At 54.0% G+C, this 22976-nt stretch overlaps 2 protein-coding genes across 2 annotated transcripts in view; one reads left to right on the forward strand and one right to left on the reverse strand.

The window, feature by feature from the left end:
• The window catches only part of Barhl1 (BarH-like homeobox 1), a gene marked incomplete at its 5' end in the record, with an annotated part of 6582 nt that extends 5657 nt beyond the window's left edge, over window positions 1–925 (forward strand). Inside the window, one exon of the mRNA XM_013021295.1 lies at window positions 871–925. Within this exon, the coding sequence (XP_012876749.1) occupies window positions 871–925 (55 nt within the window). The remainder of the gene's footprint in view (window positions 1–870) is intronic.
• Window positions 926–2101: 1176 nt separating this feature from the next.
• The window catches only part of Ddx31 (DEAD (Asp-Glu-Ala-Asp) box polypeptide 31), a 70092-nt gene continuing 49217 nt past the window's right edge, over window positions 2102–22976 (reverse strand). Inside the window, exons 18-20 of the mRNA XM_013021296.1 lie at window positions 20491–20602; window positions 13627–13795; window positions 2102–3588 (exon numbers count right to left, since the gene is read on the reverse strand). Of these exons, the coding sequence (XP_012876750.1) occupies window positions 3447–3588; window positions 13627–13795; window positions 20491–20602 (423 nt within the window). The 3' untranslated portion in view covers window positions 2102–3446. The remainder of the gene's footprint in view (window positions 3589–13626; window positions 13796–20490; window positions 20603–22976) is intronic.

Consider the following 22976-nt stretch of genomic DNA (forward strand, 5'->3'; position numbering starts at 1 on the left):
CCCCTGTGCTCCCCGGTCAACAAAAGGGCAGCCGAACCCCGGGAATGCCCGGGCCCGACCTTCCCACCGCCCCGGCCCGGGGCTCCAGGACCTGGGGGAGGCGGGGGGCGGGGCGGGGGAGCTCGGGCCCCCGGCCGGACTCCGGGCCGCAGATCACTCCAGCCTGGGTCACCTCCCGAGGCCCGGCCCGCTCCGGGAAAAGTGGGCGCAGGTGCGCCCCTCCCCGCCACCCGCCGCCGAAAGCCCGGATGCCTGCACCCCAAGGGCGCCCCACCCCCTCCCCGGCGGGACCACCGTGGGGGAGCCGGGTGGCTGGTTTGGGGGTGCGCGTGCAGGCCGGTCACCCCCCAAAACGCCGGTCCGCTGCGGTCCCCGCCCCGCCCCGCCCCGGGCGGGCTTTTCTTGCGGGGACGGAGAGGGTATTATTCTAATTTTGCAAAATGCACAGCAGCTAATTAAGTCAAGGAGCCCCTCGGCTTTTGCATGTGAATGGGGGCTGGTAAATCCCCAGCTCCGCGGCGGCGGGGGTCGCGGGGGACGGTCCCCAACTCAGGGTTAATGAAGTAGGCGAGGAGTCTCTCACAGCCTCCTGCAAACAAAACCCCCCAAGCAACAAACCCTGCCCAAATCCTACACGGATTGACTTAAACCCAGGGGGATAAGTGCTTTAAATTAATCTCATTGAATAAGAATGAGACCAAACAAAACTCTTTAAAATCATATTAAAAATCTATCAAAGGACAACTTGCACTGGTTGCTTTTCATTCTGTGGAAGTGGAGGAGGAAGGCAGAGCCAACACCCTCACATTTACACAGCGCAGTGTAAACCGCACACACATTCTCCACTATGTAATTGTCCTTGTACCGCAGGGGCGACTTCGCAGCGTACATTAATGAAGAACAAGCCTTCCCTACAAGTTTATAATGACAATATTCTAAATTGTCCCGCACGTCGCATCGGTAATAATAACTCCACCACCTCTGGCAGCGGCGAGGTGGGCTCCTTCCATCCATTTAAAAGGCTAAATTGGCTTCTCAGTTCCCAACCTTGGGGCTGGGTGAGCGCAATGAGGGAGCGAGCAACCCCAGGGGAGTGAGGAGCCATTTTCTGGGCTCCTTGGCTACCGTGAGCCGCAACTAAGCTTAAGAGAATTTCAACCCTTTCCTCCCGAAGCCGAGCCTTCAGAAGCCCCAGGCTTCTGGGGGGTGGGCGTCTGGCTGGTTTTAAGGGTGCCATGACCCCCTCACCGATGGCCTTGGCTCTGTTTTTCCTGATGGAGCATGTGAAGAGATAAAAGTTTAATGGAGACTTAGTTAAGCTCAGCTAAGCACCGTTGCAAGCTTATTAAGTTTTCTGGGGGAAAAGCCCTCGATTTCTGTCTCTGGGTGGTGGTGACTGGGTTTTAAGGGATTGCACTGTGTGGAAATGCTAATGTGCCTGGCTTGGGAGATTTCTATTTCCTGCTCTACACCAACTCACCTTTCACTCCAGGGAAAAAAAGGAAAAATGAAAGAACTTGCTGGGCTGTCCTGGGGGTGGAGACACTCTTTGGATGGCACTGGCTGACCCAGGCCTCTCCAAGGCCCTCAGCTCTCCCGTGCATAGAAGGGCAGCATGGGGGTGGGAGAGAGGTGGACAGCTAGGGTTACTCTGGGTTCCAAAAATAGCATTTTCTGGGGCTGGGAAGGTGGCTCAGTGGTAGGGGGCTTGCTTCACATGCATGAGGCCCTGAGTTCCACTCCTCAGCACCACATAAGCAGACAAAGCCTGAAGTGGCGCTGTGGCTCAAGTGGTAGAGCACTAGCCTTGAGCTGAAGAGCTGAGGGACAGCACCCAGGCCTAAAGTTCAGGCCCTACAACCGACTAAAAAAAGCCCCAAAATAGCATTTTACAAGCCCACTGGAGGAAAAAGCTAAAGCTTCAACGTTCTAGTCCAATTCCAAAGTCTCTGATTTTAATGTGGCAACCAGCCTGATGTCAGGGAAATGGTTAGCCAAGAAAAATAGCAAAGAGCCATGATTAAAAATACACACAAAATTAGAATGTGTTGTGGAATTAGGCTAAAGCTTTGCCTAATTGATACCTGAAATGTATAATCTGTCAAGAGCAGCAAAAAGAGATTTATTATAAGGTTATTTAAATTTAGACAATATTAACCCTAAATCTGCTAAATCCATGTTTATTAACTAGGTGATTTATTAATTTTGCTTAGAAGCAGGCCCACTAGTGTTTCTGGAAAGTTACCTCCCCCTTCACAAGTCACAAGTGTAAAAATCACTCTTTGGGAGGAGTTTGACCTGTTCCTGCAGGAATGCAGCCCCATGCAATGTCCCAGGAGGGGGTCTCTGACCATCCCCAAGTCCCAGCCTCCCTTCTCCCGTCCACACTGCTAACCCAGGGAACTAAAGGTGGCAGATTTACCCTAGTGGGCGTGACATGTGCTGTGGTTTTTGTTGTTGTAATTATTGTTACAAATTTCACCAGTGATTCCTGCTAATTCTCACCACAGCCTGGCCCGAGGACTACGTTTTCATCACACAATTGTCTGGATCAAACTCATCTCCGCAGGCCCGCACCCCCTCTCCTGGCGGCTCAGCTCACAGGGCTCAGGCGTGTCCCTGGGCGCCTGGGTCCTGCTTCACAGACCCTTCAGAAGCGGGAGAACACAGCCGGGCTGAGATAGAGCCATGTTACACTTTAACCCTTTCTCTTGTGAGCCTCTCTGTAATGTCCAAATCTTACATTTATTGGGAAATCAATACGCTCCAGGGGTCTTCTTTCAAACCTCCCAGAAAATACAATGGGGGTCGAGGGGAGCTGGGGTCTGGGTCACAACACAAAGGCCCCAGACCTTTCTTAAAGACAAGCAGGGATTGGATGGGAAAAAGCAGCTCGGGCGCTGGTGCCTTCTGACTTCAAAGGCAAATAATAAAAAGGCAACAGTAAATCAATTAGCCCTGAGAGAGAGATGTGTGGACATACAAGGGGGAGGGGGCGTGGACAACGCGGTGTGGAGGAGGCCGCGCCCACCAGCACTGCAAATGCCTGGGGTTCCCACCCACACAGAAACTTGTGGTTCAGGTAACAAAGCATTTATATATTAAGAAAATAAGTGACACATACTTTTCCCTTCTTTTACATAAGCTCATTTCCAGTTTTTAAAACCCATGCCAATATACAACACAGCGGTGGTGGTGGTGTTGCCCCAGGAAGCAGCTTCGTGGCAGGTGTGGTCTGGGGTGTCTGGGGCGGTGACTGGGGGACCCAGCGGCTGACTGGTGTGGGGCTCCAGGCCTTGGCGACTGGCCACGCAGGGTGGGGTGTCATTCCTTTCTCAGAGGCTCCTCAGAACCGGACGGCAGTCCAGATCGATGCACAAAGGCTTGCTGAGCAGCTTTACTGTCCCCGGTTGGCCTCCAGGCCCTCTGGGTGGCAGGGAGTGGCTTCAGCGTTCCCACGGCCGCCGCGGGGCCTCCTGGGTGCCTCGCTTCGAGGCCTGGGCGCTGGCCCCCAGCCCACTTGAGTATTCTGAGCGCAGGAGCTGGGCGAGGCGGTGTTTGCTCTGGGTCTGCTGACGAGGGTCGGGCCTGGGGGACAGGAACAGAACAGCGAGGGAAAGAAACTTTAGTATTTTTTTTTCTTTCTCATTTGGAAAGGCTGACGGCAGCTGGCTGAGGCTGGGAAGCTGACATTTTTGTATTACAGAGGCGCCATGCCTTCAATAGCGCGCGTTTTGATATTCTATGCACCAGAAGATTAGATACAGCGCTGACAGATTTTCATAAGGGTGGCAAAATATCATGGCATTTTTAAAAGTGAAGCTTTGTTCTGTGTTGTTTTCATGGAAAAAGAGAGCTCTGCACCATCATACTGATGGCAAATGAAGTGTGTGATACCGTACTTTGCCAAAGGATGGGGGGGGGGACCCCAAGCTCCACCCCGCAGCGCGAGAGTTCCCTGCAGCCTCCTGCCTGGCCCAGGGCCTTGGGCCTCCAGGGCAGCAGGCTGGTCCCCGAGGAAACCTTCCTAAAATGCTTGTGACCCATGTGGAAGGCAAGCCCAGGGCACAGCCCAGGCCCAGGCCAAGGTACCCGCTGGAGCGGGGAACTCTGGCAAACTGCTCTGGGAAGAGCAGACCCGTAAGAGGAAGTCCAATGTGACCCGCACGAGCGTGACACTGAAGAATAAGACGTTTTCTAAGTGGGATTCCGCCGACAAGGCTGCGCGGGCTGCGGGCCGGGTGGCGCGGGGCAGGGCTGTAGGCAGTGCGGTGTTCTCACCAAGGCAGCGGCTGGGGTCTGAGGCTCTTCACAACATCTCCTCTGCTGCAGTCATCAGAATAAATAGACCTGAAACTGTGGTCAAGTAAGCAACAAAAACCAAAGCCCAAGAATGGACTGGACGATGAGAACTGAGCTCTGGGGACTGCGAGGCGCGGGAACCTGAGCCCATGGTCCTGGGCAGGGGACACAGCCACGCTGTGTCCCCCCGGAGACTGGCATTAGGGTGATCGCACAGGGCACAAGGCACGGATTCGGCGAGACTGGAGATACACCAGGCAGGACCGGGAAGGACTTATGCTCATTATCTCCTCTAATCCTCACCTGATGAGGTGGGCCTTATTACCCTCAGTTTACAAGGGCAGTCGAGCGAGGCGGGAGGCTGTGTGGCCAGCTCCCTGCATGGGGAGTGGGGGCAGTGGTGGGAGAGCCTGGCTGAGATCTGAGGACCTGCTCTGACCTGGGGAGTGGCTGGAGGGATGGTTTTAATGGAATGGAGGAGCCAGGGGTCAGGAGAGAGAGAGCAAGGGGGGGCTTCAGAACCAGCTCTGCCACCCACTGCTGAGAGCCAGGCTGTTTCCTCATCTGAGAAATGGGGACGCACGGAGGACGGAGCTCGTGAGGCTATGGAGGACTACCTGCCATGAGACTGAAGTGCCAGTTTGTGCCTGGTGCACGAATCCTGACCATCACGCACAAGCCAGGACTCATCCTGCGGCCCCCGAGCTGGGCTAGGGCTTGTCGGGTCACGTCCCCCACTTCCTAATGCGCAACAGCTCCAGACCGTCCGCCCGCCGCGTGGACCGTGCACACGTGGTGCCGGCGGAGGTCCGAGCTCTGAGGACCCCGCGTAGTGCTTGCAAGCCTCTGACCTGCTCCGCGCAGATGTGCGCTCTCCTTGTTGGTGGTTTATTTTTAGGCTGTGACAGGAAGGACCGCTTTTCCCTCCCTCATTTGAAGCCAGGGACTCACGATGTGTAGAATTTTAAGCGTAGCAAGCTGAGTTTCAGCATACGCAAAACTTCAGTCTCACTATTCTCGCTCCCTGCACAGGCAGCAGCTCTGCTGCTCAAGAATCACAGTGAGCACGATCCCACACGCGTGACCTGCTCATGCATGGCCACAGAGCCAGCAAGGAGGCAGGCCTCTGTCGCTGCCACGGCCCGAAGTCCGGAGCAGACGCCCCGGCACACACAAGCACCCGTCCCCTTGACGCAAGCCCTTCTCCTCCCAGAGAACCCAGCAGGGCTAGAGCAGAGGCCGGAAGCCCTAGTGGGTATGAGACACCTAGCGGGAATGTTTATCAAGGACCTCCAGGGCCACATGGGGGTGCCGTTGGAAAGCGTGTCTTGGGGCTGAGGGAAAGCGAGGGGGGTGAAGTGTATGCTTATGGGTTTGACCCCCAGATATAGATCTCGAGGTGAGTTGGCTCCCTGGACAGCTGCTCCGCCTCCCTGGTGCTGGTCCGCGCTTTTCACTGGGGCTGCCAGCCCGGCCGTGCATGCAGCAAGCAGAGCGCACGTGGTGCAGGCCCAGACCTCTCTCTCAGTGGTCTGGCCGCCTCCAAGGCCGCCGTGCCGTCAGAGGCATGGATGGCCATGTGGGCCGCGGCTGCCGGCACGTGTCTCTCCTCCTGTTTCAAGGCCCAAAGTTTGGCTGGGAAGATGGACCCAGCCAAGCCCCAGCGTGATGGGCACGCACGCCCCTTCTGCCAGCTCTTGCCCTCTCTGCCCTCCCCTAACCCACATCCCTCTTGGTTGGGTTTCCTGAGCACTGGCTGGGTAACCTTGTAGGGTTACCAAGCAAGACGCCAATTAATCTAACCCAGGATCCCCTAGCACTAGGGCTCTTGACCACCCCACATACCAGGCCGGGGTGCTGAGCAGGACAGGCAGACACCACTGACACCCATGTGTGAGATGAACGGCAGCCTAGCCAGTCAGAATTCCCGCCTTGAGGACCACTAGGATGGTGGGGCCTTCTCCCAACTTGATCGACACACACAGGACTGTCCAGCAAAGGGCTGTTCTAACACAGGATGTAAACAGCATTCTTACATTGTTATTTACGTGTTTTTAGATCTTTTAGAATTATGTTATGCAATTCCTTGTATAAAACATTTCAAATGTGAACGAGAGGACTTCTAACCTCAAAGGCTTGGAAGGATTCAAGACCTTTGGACTTCAAAGACACAGCTCGCCAGGCACTGGTAGCTCACACTGTAATCCTAGCTACTGAGGAGTGTGGTTCAGAGCCAGCCTGGGCAGGAAAGTCTGTGGGACTCTTATCTCCAATTACCAGAAAACCGGAAGTGGCGCTGTGGCTCAAGTGGTAGAGCGCTGGCCTTGAGCTAAAAAGCTGAAGGACAGCGACCAAAGTATGAATAAATGAAATAAAAATAAAATACAAGACACAGCTTATACAAGAGGCAGATGACTTGCTCAATCTCATTTTAGACAATGCGGAGACCTCATTACACACACACAAATAAAACACCTGTGTGTACGGTGCACCCAGGGAAGTCCGAAGGCCGGGCTAGCCTGGCCAGCTGGTCACTTCTGGCTCCCTCGTCCTCAGTTTTCACAAGGAGCATGCATTCCTTACATCATCAGAAAAAAAGAATCAGCACATTCACTTTAGGGGTTAAAACGGTACGATTCTGCCTTCTGCCCCAAGTCCTGAAGTATTTCAAGACTGTGCAAAAGCCAACAATGCGGGGTCCCAGGCAGGCCCGAAGACCGTGGCCCCACGACAGGAGGGGTGCCGGGAGCTTCTGACGCCTCGGGACGGCCGTGGGCTGGCTCAGAACCGCTGCGAGCGCCGGGGGCTCTCACCCGCTGGTAACGGTAACGAGCAGGTCTGGAGGGACCGTGGCGAGATGCAGCCCCCACGCAGCCCCGCACAGGAGCGAGGCCTGAGGGAGAGCAGGTCACTCCCATGGTCACTCAGTGGCCATCCTTTCTCCATGCCTCGATGCCTCTTCACAGGCAGGCTGCTGCCCAGGGCTAGACGTGGGTCGGGACTCTGAACCAGGCCCCTCCCGCTGCACCAGGGGACGCTGGCCACACATGGCAGGCCTGCAGACAGCCACAGAACCCACTTCTGTCCACGCAACCGCCAGGGATCCTGCTCTCCGTCTACCTCTCTGGTCACAGGAAGAACGATCTGCTCCATCCCACACAAGAAGCCAGCAACTCAACAGGGCCAGGCGCCAGGGCCCGGCTTCCTTACTGGTCACCGGGGAAGTACCCTGCCTTAGTCTCCATGGAGAGTACTCAGACCCGAGCCCCCAAAGAGACGTCACATCAAAGGACTTGCATTATACGCGTGCAAACGCGCAAAGGCACGGGAGGCGAGGAGATGCACCTGTCTTCTGGTTAGCAAGCCAGACATCCCAGCCACCATGGCTGCTTGCAGAGTGAGGCTGGCGTTTGAAAAAGAGCCCTGTCTCACGGGCCATGGTGACAGGCAGGATCAGCTCGGGAACCGTCAGCTCAGAGGGGCGTGTAGCAGGGGGAAGTCGGGGGGCTGGCACGGCTCTGGAGCAGGGGCGGGCTAGCAAGGAGTGCCCACGTGCCTGTTGCACGCAGGCTTGGCCAGGGACTTTCTAACTCCAGTGCTGCGACGGCTCCAGCGGCTACCACCACTGCTACCGGCATCCTCGGGGGAGAGGCTGGCTCTGTTGTCAGCCCTGGCTGTGTGACGGAGAGCGGCCTGGCCGCCCCCGGCTGTCTGCAGGTGACCCAGGTGTGGAGGAAGCGCAGGGTCACTGCGAGATCCCTTTAATCGCCTCATTAGCAGGGTGGGGATGAGGTGTGTTTGTTCCACGAGGAGGCAGAGAGCTGGTAATTGCATGGTGTCAGGTAGAGGAAAAATAGTGGTAGAAGCAAAAGGCCAGATGTAAGAAGCTGCGTGCGCAGAGCTGTAATTACAGCACAGCTCAGACAAGATGGACACACGGCGCCCGAGCAGACAGGAGAGCGAGCGGAGGGTGCGGGACAGCATGGTGGTCGTGTGGAGGGGCCTCCGAACACACGGCGCGCTCCATGTCGGCAGTGGCAGGCGGAGGAGCACCTCTGCCGCCCCTTCTTCCAGTCCGGATAGGAATTTCTTTTTCTCCCTGGTACAAGTGCAGGAGGTGACTGGCCTCTGCTCGGAAGTCACCACCCCCGCCTTGCTGGGTGAGGTTCCCGCCCCAGGGGCTGTGCCGGGGTGGAGGCGGGTGGACGCAGGGTGTGTGTGTGTGTGTGCTCTGTGGGCCGATGTGTGCCCCCAGGGCCACCGACAGCCACAGGGTGCCCACGGCTCCAGGCAGGGCTTGAATTCGCGGGGTGCTAAAGGATTTACCTTTCAGACCAGAAGTATCCCTTGCTTCCCTTTTCTACACTTCCTCTCAAGAGTTAAGGACACTTGCAGTTTCTACTCCTCCACTCACGACAATTCCTGAGCATCGAGTGAGTGCTGAGATCCAGCGAGCAAAGGCGGACAGGGGTTCCCGCTGAGGTGCCCTCGAGGGGAGGGTGCACGCAGGTCAGAGGTCAGAGAAGACTGAGGGAAAGACAGGGAGAGGAGGGCCGGGCAAGCTGGGGCTGGGAGCAGCTGAGCGGTGGGCAAAGGCCAGGCGTCCCCGGGGCCTGCAGAGATGCTGGGGCTACAGTTAGGTAGGGTTGCAGGGCAGAGGAAGGCAGGGCGGCACCAATCCCCGGGGAGCGGAGGGAGAACCCCAGGGGCTCACAAGCTGAGGGGCCGCAGGCTGCCGGCTCAGGTGCCCCAGATGGGCAGGGAAAGCAAAGCTCCCGTTCCAAGTGGCCGTGTCCAGCCTCGGATCTCACATTTGGCCAATCTGTTTTTTGCAGAATAACTGGCTCAATGAAATGGAGAAAATTTTCACAGTGGGCAAGATTCCAGGCTTGCCTTCAGCTAATTAAGTGATATTAGGGAGGTTGTAAATGCCACGTAAAAACTGGCAGGCAAGCTGCTCCTAATGATGCGAATATTGCTTTACAGGGAGAGCTGCGGCTTCTGACTGGGCTTCCAGGGACTCGGGTCTACCTTCAAGGTCGCTCCTCATCAGACAAGCGCAAGGGTGCTAGGGTGGTGGGTAACGCCACACTCTTCCCATTCCACCAATGCCAGGGGTCCCCGGGATGCTGGAGGGCAGGGGAAAGCAGCAGCTACGGGGTCCCTGGCCTGGCTGTCAAGTGTTCCCACTTCTTCGCACCCCTGACACTGCGTTTGTTCACACACAGTATCTGCTTTGATCCACAGGCTCGCCTGAGAAGCCCAATACTGGCCTCTGAGAGAGAGGGAAACAGGCACAGAAAGGCCAACTAACCTGCCCAAAGGTGCACAGGATCACACTTCACCTCTGAGACATTCTGACAGCAGGGTGTGAACAGCAGGGTAGAGGGAGCCATAGGGACACTTCTCTACGGAGCACTGTACAGAGAGCACTTAGTATATTACAATGACTGCGTGACCCAGGGTGAGAACCCAGAGAGTGGACACAGCAAAGGCCTGCAAGGGAGACAATGCATCTCTACCCTGAGCCCTTCCACATGAGCTCCACACGGGGCTCAGACTGTAGAAGCAGGGAGGCTGAGGAAGTGCTCTGCAGCACTGGGCACACAAGCCCTGCAGGCGCCAGGACTTGGCTGGGCCCAGCCTGGCAGGGCCAGACCTGCACAAGCCCATCTCCCCGATGTGCCCGAGTACAGACTACACACAACCACTCCTGGGAAGTACCAAGGGAGGGAGGAGGGCCCTGGTGTAGACCGCTGGTGTTCCCCCCGCCCCGGCCCCCACAATCACATCAGGAATCACCAGGCAGCATTTTGGTCAGGATGGTTTGAGAATATTTACACAGATCCTTTCTATCTCTTTTAAGAACAGTCAACCACTAAAGTTGCTGTTTATTGCTCTAAAAAGGAAGGAAATGGACAACGGGACAAAAGGCTGGGGTGTGATGATGACGAAGCTGTGGCTGTCTCTAGGCTCAGACCACACTGGAGATGAGACAGCCGGAGCTGGGGTTCAAGCCTCTTCTGGGGTGCACTAGATAATTCCTATGAGACAGGAGGCTTACAGGCCCTGTGTGACGCAATCCTAGACCCTGGAGTCTTTCCCGCAGGCGTGGTGCGGAGGGGCTGCCCCTCGCCAGTGCGGCCTGGCCGCGGCTCACGCCCCTCCATGGAGGCCGCGCCGCGCCTCGCTCCTAGGAAGATGGCCATTGTGGGAAATGTTTCCACCTGCGCTGCCCGGGAACTGCTGAGTCTACAGTCACCACATTTCACGGGAGGGAAGCGCCATTCATGGTGGGGTATTGCTTGGGGGCCACTCAATATTTCACCAGCAGTAGCAGGTACCTGTGTATGTGTGCATGTTAGGTGGTGGCGGGAGGCTGCCTTGACAGGCTTGTGTGCAGTGTCAGAGCGGGCTGACTGTGTTCCTGTGTGCGGGGGAGACACACACCGCTGCCTTCAGACTGCAGACTAGACAGCCCACAGGGCTGGTTATTAAGACCTCATTTGGAGACTTTCACTATTCTTTTCTTGTTCTGAGAAGAGGCCGAGCAGTTATGGGTAAAGGCCGTGTTATTGCACGCAGACCAGCCATGTGGACTTCCTGTTTGGGCATGCCAGACGAGGCAGGCTTGGTTGCAGGTGAATGGCTTTGGGCAGATAGCATGGGTCTGCACGTGGCGTGCGATTGTCTAGGCAGTGAACCGTCGGCTGGGCCGCAGCAGTTTTAGAGAAGGTAGTCTACTATTCTATCCACCCGCACCAGCATGAGGAACCATTCTTTCTTGACAGACGCTTGCAGAGGATGCAGCTCACAGCAGCGGCCGGGGCCAGGCTCTCCGCCGCGTGTGGGGTTTAGCGGACTCTTTCCCCAGCAGCTGGCATGCGCTTGAGCCTGGCCGAGCGGTGGATACTCAGGTTTTTCTGCGCTCGCTCTGGCCACAACCATCAGGCACATGTGCAGAGTGGCGGCAAAGCCCTTCCTTCTCCAGGAGGGACCCAATTTCCCCCCAAACAAGAAGGTGGCCACTGCCTCTTGGGGCTGCTGCGGGGAGGCAGGAGGGGAAATGCCTTCAGAAGAAGGGCTCCGCGATAGCCAAGGAGCCGCAGCAGTGAGGTGACACGGCAAGAACAGAGAGCAGCAGCGTGACGGTGGCGTAATCCTGTGACACACTGCTGTCACTCAGCGCCCCGCTCCCTGCCGCGCCGGCCAGACATCAAAGGCTGCCCCATACCATCTTACATGCTCTTTATCCGCTAATCAGCCCATTCTTCCCTGGATAAAGCCTGTTAAATCCCCGCTCACAGGGGTACAGTGGTCTTGGTGCCCATCTGCTAGCCAGGGTCGGCAAAGGCAGCAGGCGGAGGTGGCGCTCTCTCCCAAGTGGTTTCTCAAGGTAAGGACAATGCGCCCCAATTCCCTTGCCTGGCTGCCTCCCGCTCTGCCTCCTGGCACCTGGGCAGGATGCAGGACGGCTCAGTCTCCAGAGCCGCTACCAGGATTAACACTTGCTAATGAAACTTCAAATCATAAAGCGAGGTCCTCTGCTGAGAATAAATATTGGGGTTGGACTCATTTGGGGGGAGGGGGAGGGGACTGAAGGAAGACAGGTGCTCCGCAGCCCGCAGGCGGGGCAGGCGCAGGTCCACGCGTTCAGGGTCAGCACCTGAGTGGGCGGGACGCACGGTCGGGGTTTCTCGGGACAGGCCATCGTCACACGTGGCCCGGGAGGCTTCACGTTTCCCACACAGACAATGACAGGTGCAGGCAACACCAAATCCAAAGGCGGGGCAGCCGTGCTGGCGCAGCCTTGGGGCCAAGGTGGCTGCCGTCCCCAGCTCCCCAGCTCCGAGGGCCAGGTAGAGAAGTGGGCAGGTGCACTTCACCACCGCCCCGAGAACCTGAGCTGGGGGCGGCCGCCCTCAACCGTTCACCCACCTCTGCCCCCACAGGGCAGGCACTGCTCCGAGGAGAAAAATCCAACCCTAAAAAGCCCGACGGTGGAGGAGGTAGACTCAGGCCGCGCTTGTACTTGCGAGAGCTTTGCAGGGCTCCCCAATCCAGAATCCTCTGCTTCCCGCAGGTGGCCAGAGCAGTCCGAGGGGTCTCCACAACCCTGTGAAACGGCTGACGACACCAGCTTTCTCCCCCTTTTGGAGGTGAGGACACTGAGGCTCTGGGCCACTGAGACAAGATACGGACCACCCTCACATCAGCGCAGAGCTGTGGCTGCAGTTCAGGTCCGCCGGGTCTGAGACCCCGCCCCACACAGCCCCTCTCTGCCAGGGCAGCAGCGTGGCTGGAGTCCCAGCACCTGCCGGCAGATGAGCAGGAAAGACACTGTGTGGGAACACATAGCCAGGCGCGGTGGCACCTGTGTGCGGTGCTTGTCACTAGTGAGCAGAAAGGGCTTAACACCCAGGTCCTTCAAGAATTCCCTATGAAATCAGGGAAAGGAAAGCCATCACGTCCGGAACGCACACTCAGTGTCCTCCTGCTCCCAGGCCACACGGCAGCGGCCACCCCAAAGCTCCCTGCCAAAGCTTGGGGTCTCCGGCCTACGGCCAGAGGCTGAGCTGATGCTAAAGGATCGCCATGCCTTTGAAGAGGACAAGAAGAGCTCGTACAGGCTGGGGGTATGGCACAGCGTGAGAATGAGGGTGCTCTTGTTTGATTCTGCACTATCAGTGGAGAAATCGAAAGATAAACTTTTTACAAATGAAGTCTGAAGAACATTTATCTCAGCCTTCTACGTAGGCCTGAGCCCAGCCTCCTAAGTCCAGCCTCCATTCCACAGGGCTGCAGCCTTACTCTGACTCTTCTCTCCTAAGACCGCTGGACAGCTCCTGACAGGCTCTTTTTGGGGGCGAAGAGGGGAGCCCATTGCCCTCGCCACCCTGAGCCTGCGGCCAGCACGCTGACCCCAGCAGCCAGCTGTCAGAAACCTGGGCACCAGCTCCTGGAACCTCTCCGTCTCACACCAGGGCATGGGACACACCAGAAGTCTCCATGCCAATCTCAGACGCCTTCCAAGGTGGTGCTTCTGAAGCCCCCCGCTGAGGGACATGACAATCTGATGGGCCTGTCTTGCTGCTGGCTAACCCCTACCACCCCTGGGCCTGGGGAGACACCCAGGAATTTGTGAAGGATTAGGTGTCTTTCCTTATTCTGAATGCAGGGGTGGTATTTAGCAACCATCGGCAGAGATGGAGGAGCTGACGCTGAGCTTCCCTGCCTCCCACACCATCTCCTGTGGCTCTCAGTGGAGCCATCCATGGCCCCTGTCCGACTCAGCCGTGGTCACAGGACACTCGGCTATCTCACCTTTTCAAGTTTGCCTTCCTCTTCTTCACAGTGGAGACACTAAGGTTTCTGGGGGCGTCCCGTAGCCCGAAGCTCTTCGCCACGTGCCCAAGGTGGAGGGCCCGGATGCAGAAGATGTGCTTCAGCTCCCTGGGGTAGGTGGCATAGGCCCGGATGAAGGACTGCAGAGCTGAGAGCGGAGGGGAGAGAGAGGCTGTCAGGGCTGGCTCCCCAACCACCGCTGCTGGCCCAGCAGGGGACTTGGTCGTCCTTAACTTGCCAGGCACCAGAGCAGAAGCAGAGCAATCCAGCACACCCAGCCTCAGCCTAAACTTCGGTGCACTCTTAAAGATGCCTCTACCAAAAGCACAGTCACAACGAGCACTTGAATAAAAGCACTTCTGACTTCCGTGCAGAGCGTCCAGCAACAGGGCAATGCCTGCCTTCGCCCTGCTCAGCCTCCAGCTGTCAGAGAAGCAGCAGGTGCTTGATGAATGTTGGCTGCATACACGAATCAAGTGAGAACGGGGACAGAAAGGAAGAAGAGACCAAAGGGGCACCATTTTTCATGAAAAGAAGAAAAGGTGGATACGTTTACATGAGGAAGAAAACGTCCTAATACAATTGCAATTATTTCTGAACTTCTGTATGGAAGTGTGAAGGTTTGTCCCTGAAGACTGTCAACAGCCTACAGAAGTCCCTCCAACACCTTTGCCGTCAGCAAAGGTGTAACCCTACTTGGAAGTCAGGACTGAGGGGTGCCTTGTCCTCACCCGCTGCAGCCAGGGAAGATCCAGGCCTGAGGCCTGGGGTGGAGCTCTGGCTGCTTCTCAGTGAGGCCTTCCTTTGAGGAAAGCCTTTCCCCTTTCTCCAGAGGCCATGCAGGCCGCGCGCTCCTCCGGCCCCTCTGCTCCTTCAGCCTCCAGCCTTGCTCCCCTTTCACCGGAGCTGGTGCCCAGCCCCGCGCTGCCTGCCTCACCTCACTGGTTGAGCCACTGGACTGGCAAGTTTGCCCACAGCTTAGGCGTAATATCCCGGCGGCACCTGGAGATTGGCGTGTACGAACAGTAATAAAAAGTGTCATTTTAGCAGATCAGCTCCTGGAAGAATCCTGGGAATCCATCAAAGCTCTATTTACTGAGCAAAGTGAACTCCTTTTCCCAATCGATGAGAAATAATAACCACAGCAACTCCTCTGCACCCTACTCTTAAATCTGTGCTTGCTCCCCTTTTAATGGCCAGGGACTGGCTTTTTCAAAGAGAATCTTTAACACTTCAAATGGTCTGCACTGTCTGGAGGGTCACAGAGCTACACACTGCTGTTCTCAAAGAAGGCTCTTCCACACAGTGATGCTGGAGAGCCGACCCTTCCCTCTGCCTCCTTTTCTTTCCCCAGCCCTAACCTTTATTCCAGTATCTAGTGAACCAAGCCAGTCCAAGAATCTGCCCTTTCAAAACCATGATTAGGCCTGGGAAAGTGGCTCAGTGGTAGAGTGCTTGCCTAGCATGCATGAAGTCCTGGGTTTGATTCCTTAGTACCACATACACAGAAAAAACTGGAAGTGGCACTGTGGCTCAAGTGGTAGAGTGCCAGTCTTAAGCAAAAGAAGCTTAGGGACAGTGCTCAGGCCCCGAGTTCCAAGTCCCAGAACTGGCAAAAAAAAACAAAAAAAAAAAAACAAAAGAGAGCTGTACACAGAGCCACCCATCCCCAGAGGTGCCCAGCTCCCAGCTTCCGAGGAAAAATGAGCAAGGGCGGCAAGTGTTTTCTCCCCAGATGAGGGTGACAGGCAGTTAAGAGCTGAGGACTCCAGCTGGGTGTTGGTGGCTCACACCTGTAATCCTAGCTACTCAGGAGGCTGAGATCTAAGGATCATGGTTCAAAGCCAGCATGGGCAGGAAACTCCATGAGACTCTTATCTCCACTAAACCATTCAGAGAACTGCAAGTGGCGCTGTGGCTCAAGTGGTCAGGCAACGTCTCACACCCTGTGTTGTTAGGAAACCTGCTTGTCCTTCAGGCTCGTCTCGCCGGCAGACCATGTGGACTCTCGTGCTTAGATGTTCAGAGATGCAGAGAACTCGGATGAAGCAGGGGCTGGAAGTGGCGCATGTGGGGCCAAAACTACACCAAGTGAAGAAGTATGGAAAGGAGCCATTTATTCAGGGTGACAGGCAGTTAAGAGCTGAGGACTCCAGCTGGGTGTTGGTGGCTCACACCTGTAATCCTAGCTACTCAGGAGGCTGAGATCTAAGGATCATGGTTCAAAGCCAGCATGGGCAGGAAACTCCATGAGACTCTTATCTCCACTAAACCATTCAGAGAACTGCAAGTGGCGCTGTGGCTCAAGTGGTAAAGCCTTGAGCTGAAGAGCTGAGGGACAGCGCCCAGGCCCAGAGTTCAAGCCCACAACCGACCAAAAAAAAAGAGTTGAGGACTCCAGTAGCAGGAGCAACAGTTTAAGGTGCCCAGTTCGAGGGAGAGTGTTGAAGGGCCCCTCATGGATGCAGGCAAGGGGACGAGGGCATGCACTGAGGGCTCTAAGATGAAGAAGGGAGTGAAGAGCACCGCTCCAGAGGGAAGGGGAGGCCCTTCCTCTCCCCCATTCTGCACAGGGTCAAGGCAATGTGGCTTCTACCTTACACCATCAGGGACAATTACCTGCAGGACTCTGACAAGGAAGCAGTATTGTAGGTTCTCCCAAAGACTAAGCATTTGGCAAAGTGCCCAGTCCACAATGCGCCAGCCGGCAGACGTGTCTGTACCGACAAGTGTCCCAAATGGAGCTCCACTCTGCAGGGAGTCCTGAAATGGAGGCCGAGACTCCAGGGGCGGCCTTCACAGGAAGCGGAGGACTTGGCCTTCTCAAACTTTTGTTCAGAATCTGGAAGTCAAACTTGTGATACCATAATTTTACTATAACCTGAATCCCTAGCTATCAGGTGCAAGAAATGAAGGAACTGAGGGAAAAAAAGGCCAAGCAAGAGCTTCTGGAGACTGACACCAATCAAACATGGAGCATTAACAGTGATGGCGTCAGAAAATACAAAAGGAAGACAAATGCATCCTTGGCTCAGTTTCCAACTAGTTTTCTGCCATAAAGGCAAAGGCCAGGGCCAGCTGCTTTGCTAATTACTCACAAAGTAGGTTCTGAAATGGCATACAAAGGAAGCAAGTCAGTTCCAGGGAATTTGCATATGCAGACTGAAATGCAAAAGATGTATAAACTTTTGGGGCATATCAGTGGCTCCTACACTGTGAATCCAGTTCCGTTATAGGGTAGTAGACCTCCAGGATTCACTGGAGGAGTGAAGCTGGGTGCCTGACTGCTGGAGGCACGGCAATGGGGCGGAGGTCCTGCTCATGCACACAAGGCCTCCGTCCCAGCCACCAAAACCAAATACAATGAACAACATGTTCAGAAACAAAGTTGGGCAGCCAACTTTTCAGAGGAGGTTTGCTCTTGCCCTGTATCAGTCTGGTGTGGAAACCAATTAGCAAGTAAGAGAAATGATGTACTTAGTGTCTTCAAGGTACCAACCATCCTGCTCCACGGTGTGTGTGTGATGTTGGTATTGAGCTTGAACTCAGGGCCTGTTGGGGAACCATCCTGCTCCACGGTGTGTGTGTGTGTGTGTGATGTTGGTGTGTGTGTGTGTTGGGGAACCATCCTGCTCCACGGTGTGTGTGTGTGTGTGTGATGTTGGTGTGTGTGTGTGTTATGTTGGTGTGTGTGATGTTGGTGTGTGTGTGTGATGTTGGTGTGATGTTGGTGTGTGTGTGTGTGATGTTGGTGTGTGTGTGTGATGTTGTGTGTGTGTGTGATGTTGGTGTGTGTGTGTGTGATGTTGGTGTGTGTGTGTGTGATGTTGGTATTGAGCTTGAACTCAGGGCCTATTGGGGAACCATCCTGCTCCACGGTGTGTGTGTGTGTGTGTGTGTGATGTTGGTATTGAGACTTGAACTCAGGGCCTGGGCACTGTTCCTTAGCTTTCCTGTTCAAGGCTGGTGCTCTGCCACTTGAGCTACACGGTACACTTACTTTCAGGTTTTTTTTGTTTTTTTTTTTTGTTTTGGTATGGTCATGGGGCCTGAACTCTGGGCCTGGGCACTGTCCCTCAGCTCTTCAGCTCAATGCTAGCACTCTACCACTTGAGCCACAGCGCCACTTCCAGCTTTTTTCTTTTTGCTTATGTGGCGCTGAGGAATCGAACCCAGGGCCTCAGGCATGCAAGGCAAGAGCTCTACCACTGAGCCACCTTCACGGCCCCACTTTCAGGTTTTTAAGTGATTAAATGGAGCTAAGAATCTTGGACTTTCTGGCCAGGCTGGCTTAGAATACTGAAGTTCTAAGATCTTAGCTTCTGAGAGTAGCTAGGATTGCAGATACGAACCACTGGCACCAGCTTCTGTTCTTCTTTAAACAGAAGATAAGTAACTGCTTCTTTTTTTTTTGGATCCAGTTGTGGGGCCTTCACTCTGGGCCTGGGTACTGTGCCTCAGCTCTTCAGCTCAAGGCTAGCGCTCTACCACTTGAGCCACAGCGCCACTTCTGGCTTTTTTTTTCTTTTTGCTTATGTGGTGTTGAGGAATCGAACCCAGGGCCTTGTGCATACAAGGCAAGCGCTCTACCACTGAGTCACCTTCCCAGCCCAACTGCTTGCTTCTTGAACAAGTGAGCAGTTGGGCTTCTTGAACAGTGAGCAGGATGAGGGAAAACCCCAAACCACGTTGTCTAACAGCCTCTGTAATTTCTACTTCAACGACCCTGGTATCTGCAAACTGCTGTCATTCTGCCAAAGCACCTCCGACCTCACGAACACCAAAGCCAAGGTGATGGCAGGGGTGACAGCATTTTCATTTATTTATTTACTTACTTATTGGGTCCTGGAGATTGACCTCAAGGCCCTGCAATGCTAGGCAGGTGTTCTACCACTTGAGCCACATCTCTAGCCTTTGAGGTTATTTCTTTTCATTGTAACTTTGTTACTCTAGGAATTCAAGGCTGGCTAAGTCTGCTGTACTTTCTTCAAAGGCCAAGACTCTGTAAGGTTAACATGGTGACAAATACTCTCTTCATGTTGAGACATCTTAGTATTTCTCCAGAGGCAAGTTCTTAGGAAAACCCTTGGGGGTTGGTAAACTCACTTTTGGCAAATACTAAGACAGCGAAATATTAGAGAAGAAGAGAAGGGCATCACCAACTACTTATCAGTAGCTATTGCTGGGACTTTATCTTTTACTGTGTGCAGTTCTGATTTGTTTTATGGTAAGTAAAAACTGCTTTAATTATGTATTAAACGTATGATTAGATACTTGATACTCTTCAAAAAATTTTTTTGGTGTTGCTGGGGCCTTATGGATCCAAGTCAAGTATATACCCAAGCACTGTGTTTGTATATACCCAAGCACTGCGTTTGTATATACCCAAGCACTGCGTTTGTATATACCCAAGCACTGCGTTTGTATACCCAAGCACTGCGTTCGCCGGCTTTTCTCTCTATTTCCAGATGGCCGTGCTCCCCCCACAACCAGTCTCCCAGCTTTCATCCTTGCCCTGAAGGTCTACACAGTAGCCAGGTAGGTAGTCTTTCCGACGCGGGGGCCTCGTCATACTGTGTCCCTGCCCAAAGCCCTCCAATGCCCCCACTTCACTCGGTAAAACCCGAAGGCCCCGCAAGCCTCAAGCCCTGTGTGGTTCTTCCTCAGCCTCCTCCTGGGCGGTGAGGTGCCAGCGGGCCCCCGTGTGTGGAAGGACCTTCCCTCAGAAGGCCTGAGGCTCATCCTACTCCGGGTTTTTATTCACTCTGATCTGCTGTTAAAATGTACTCTGCTCTCCCACTCCTTCCTCTCCCTCATTTGCTCTATTTTCCACAGCTCTTACCACCTTGAACAGTCTGATTTTCCCCTTGCTGCTGCTCCCGCTCCTCACTGAGCTCAGCTCCGCGGCGGGGAGGGAGTCTCCGCTCTGACCCTCACGCAAGTGCAGCACTACAACAGGCCGCGCCAGACGCCTCTGAGAACAGGATCCTGAACAGGCACTTCTAGCTAGGAACGGTGGCACGCACCCATGATCCCAGTGCTAAACAGCTGAGGCTGGAGGATCAGGAGCTCGAGGCCAGCCTGAGCTGCACAGTAAGACCGTGTCCCAACAAATAAACAAATAATGCCCCCCCAAAAGAGTTTCCACATTGGAAAGCTAGCCTGGGGTTTTTCTCAAAACAGCAAACAACTAACAGAAAGAACGATGATTCCTCTAACTGAGAATGAGTGCACTGAGCACGCCAATCACCAGCCAGGACATCCCACTAGAAAAAAGCACATGGTTTGTACACCCAACCCTGTGCTGCTCACTGTCCAACATGAACTGCTAATCCCATACCCCATGCTAGATCTCGGGGCCAGTTTATACTACAGAGCTCAGAAGAGCAAATGGCCTTCCTCAACAGTCTGCTCCGTTTTCTTTGTGCCTTCCAATAAGAACTGCTCAGGTCTAATACTCTCAGCCCTTTCCTTCACCTCTAATTTCCATCCCTACTATTTCTACTGACGCCATCTCTCTTGTATTTGGTGTTCAAAGACAAAAGAGAAAAACAGTTCCCCAAGATGTAAGTTGTTGGGTCAAAGTTCTAGTCCTTCTATAAGCCAGATAAAGCCCCATTTGTGCAAGACACAGAAAAGGGTGAAATTAACATTTAATATCACTTTAAAGCCTTCCATGCCTACTGCCAAACCCTGTAGAATTATGGAGCTGGAAGGGGCGGGAAGGGGCTAGAAGGAGCTAGAAGGTAGAGATCCGGGGCTGACCTTCCAGCCATGCCAGGTGAGCAAACGAGGGCCCATGCTGAGCGATCCCTGCCCAAACGACCCAAGACATCAACGAACCTTTTTTTGCCCAGGAGACTGTCTTCTTACTGGAGTGCACATAATCTTCGAACACTGTCTGCAAGACTGTGGCTCGCTCTCGGGTTTCCTGTGGGCCAACGGCCTGGGATTTCTGGGAGGGTGACGGAAGGATTAAAGGAGAGACAGAGTTGAAGTCAGGAATAATGAAGCAGTTTATAATAGATTTAATAACAGTAAAATCACACAGTAACCACCCAGGGGCCAACGAGGGTAATCCTTTCAATATTACTAGGGAAAAAAGGGAGCTATAAAGATGTTAAAGTCAGGCAAAGCTGAGGATGGCTCTGTGAAGGAGAAGATCAGGTCTGTTTATTTATTTACCTACTTTTCCTCATGACCTCTCATCACTCACGCTGAAAATGGAAGACCACTGGAGACACAGTAATTTTCTAAGTCTAATTCAGGCACTTCAAACACCACCAAATACAAACTGTTTTCAAATTTGTTTCTCCTACAACTCCCCTCCGCCCCTAACATCAGTGGAAAATTTCAAAGCATTCCAGTGACCTCCCTAAAATTCAGCCTTACATAGTAGTTCTTTTTTCTTTTTTGCCAATCCTGGGGCTTGAACTGAGGACCTGGGCACTGTCCCTAGGCTTCTTTTGCTCAAGGCTAGTGTTCTACCACTTGAGCCACAGCATCACTTCTGGCCTTTTCTGTGTATGTGGTACTGAGGAATCCAACCCAGGGCTTCATGCATGCTAGGCAAGCATTCTAACACTAAGCCACCTTTCCAGCCAGAGTATTCTTATCTATGAGTTCCAGCATGATTCCCTCTTCACCAGCGCTTCTGATCTGTGCCCTAAGCCCAGAACCAATCGCCAGCTGTGTTCCCAGAACCATTAAGGAGTGGCTCTCCCAGCAGGCCTCATGTGAAGACAGCCTGGATCCTTGCGGCAAGACACCATTATCCATGGAAGAACTCAGCAATGGAAAATATTTATAAAACAACTTCTTCTTCCTTCTCTTCCTCCTCCTCCTTCTTTTCTTCTTTTCTCCTCCTCTTCTTCTTGTCGGTGCTGGGACTTGAACTTGGGACCTAGGTGCTGTCCCTGAACTTAGCCCCAGTGCCACTTTCAGCTTTTTCTGAGTAGTTTTTTGGAGATAAAAAAATCTCACAGAATTTCTTGCCCAAGGGCTGGGAAGGTGGCTCAGTGGTAGAGAGCTTGCCTTGCATGCCTGAGGCCCTGGGTTTGATTCCTCAGCACCACATAAGCAAAAAGATAAAAGCCGGAAGTGGCGCTGTGGCTCAAGTGGTAGAGTGCTAGCCTTGAGCTAAAGAGCTGAGGGACAGCGCCCAGGCCCAGAGTTCAGGCCCCACGACCAGACCCCCAAAAAAAAAAAAATATGATGAGGGGCTGGGAAGGTGGTTCAGTGGTAGAGCACTTGCTTTGCATGCATGAAGCCCCGGGTTTGATTCCTCAGCACCACATAAGCAAAAAGAAAAAAGCCGGAAGTGGCACTGTGGCTCAAGTGGTAGAGCGCTAGCCTTGAGCTGAAGAGCTGAGGGACAGCGCCCAGGCCCAGAGTCCAGGCCCCACCCACGACTGGACCCCCCCCCCCAAAAAAGAATTTTTTGCCCAGGCTGGTTTTGAACTGCAATCCTCAGATCTCAGGCTCCTGAATAGCTAGGATTATAGGTATGAGCCACTGGCACCCAGTTGACTTTGTTATTTTCTAACCTGGCACCAGAGCTCACACCTGTAATCCTAGCCACTCAGGACATGGAGATCTGAGGATCACACTTCAAAGCCATCCCCAAGCAGAAAAGTCCGTGAGATGCCTATATCCAATTGGCTAGTGAAAAGCCAAAGTGGAGTTATGGCTTAGATGGTAGAGGGCCAGCCTTGAGAGGGGCAAAAAAAAAAAAAAAAAAGGCACAAGAACTTGAGTTCAAACTTCAGCTATCTCCCCTACCCCATACGCAGTTCAAACTTCAGCTGTCTCCCCTACCCCATACGCAGTTCAAAATTCAGCTATCTCCCCTACCCCCATACGCAGTTATTTTCATCCTTTAGGAAGCTCAGAGCTGTGTGCCTATGCCTCACACCTGTAATCCTAGCTACTCAGGAGGCTAAAATCTGAGAATTTAAGTTCAGAGCTAGTCTAGGCAGTTAAGTCCCTGACACTCTTATCTCTAACCATCAAGTGGAGTTTTGGCTCAAATGGTACAGTGCTAGCCTTAAGCAAAAAAAGCTAAAGGACAGTCCCTAGGTCCTGAGTTCAAGCTCTAGTATTGGTGTGCATGCACACATGCATGCACACGTACACACACACACACACACACACACACACACACACACACACACAGCCCAGAGAAAAGATTCCTTTTAAAAATACTTCCAGAGGGGCTGGGAAGGTGGCTCAGTGGAAGAGTGCTTGTCTTGCATGCATGAGGCCCTGGGTTCGATTCCTCAGCACCACATAAGCAGAAAAAGCCGGAAGTGGCGCTGTGGCTCAAGTGG

This window comes from Dipodomys ordii, unplaced genomic scaffold (assembly GCF_000151885.1).
Source record: "Dipodomys ordii isolate 6190 unplaced genomic scaffold, Dord_2.0 Scaffold55, whole genome shotgun sequence".
Taxonomy (NCBI): domain Eukaryota; kingdom Metazoa; phylum Chordata; class Mammalia; order Rodentia; family Heteromyidae; genus Dipodomys; species Dipodomys ordii.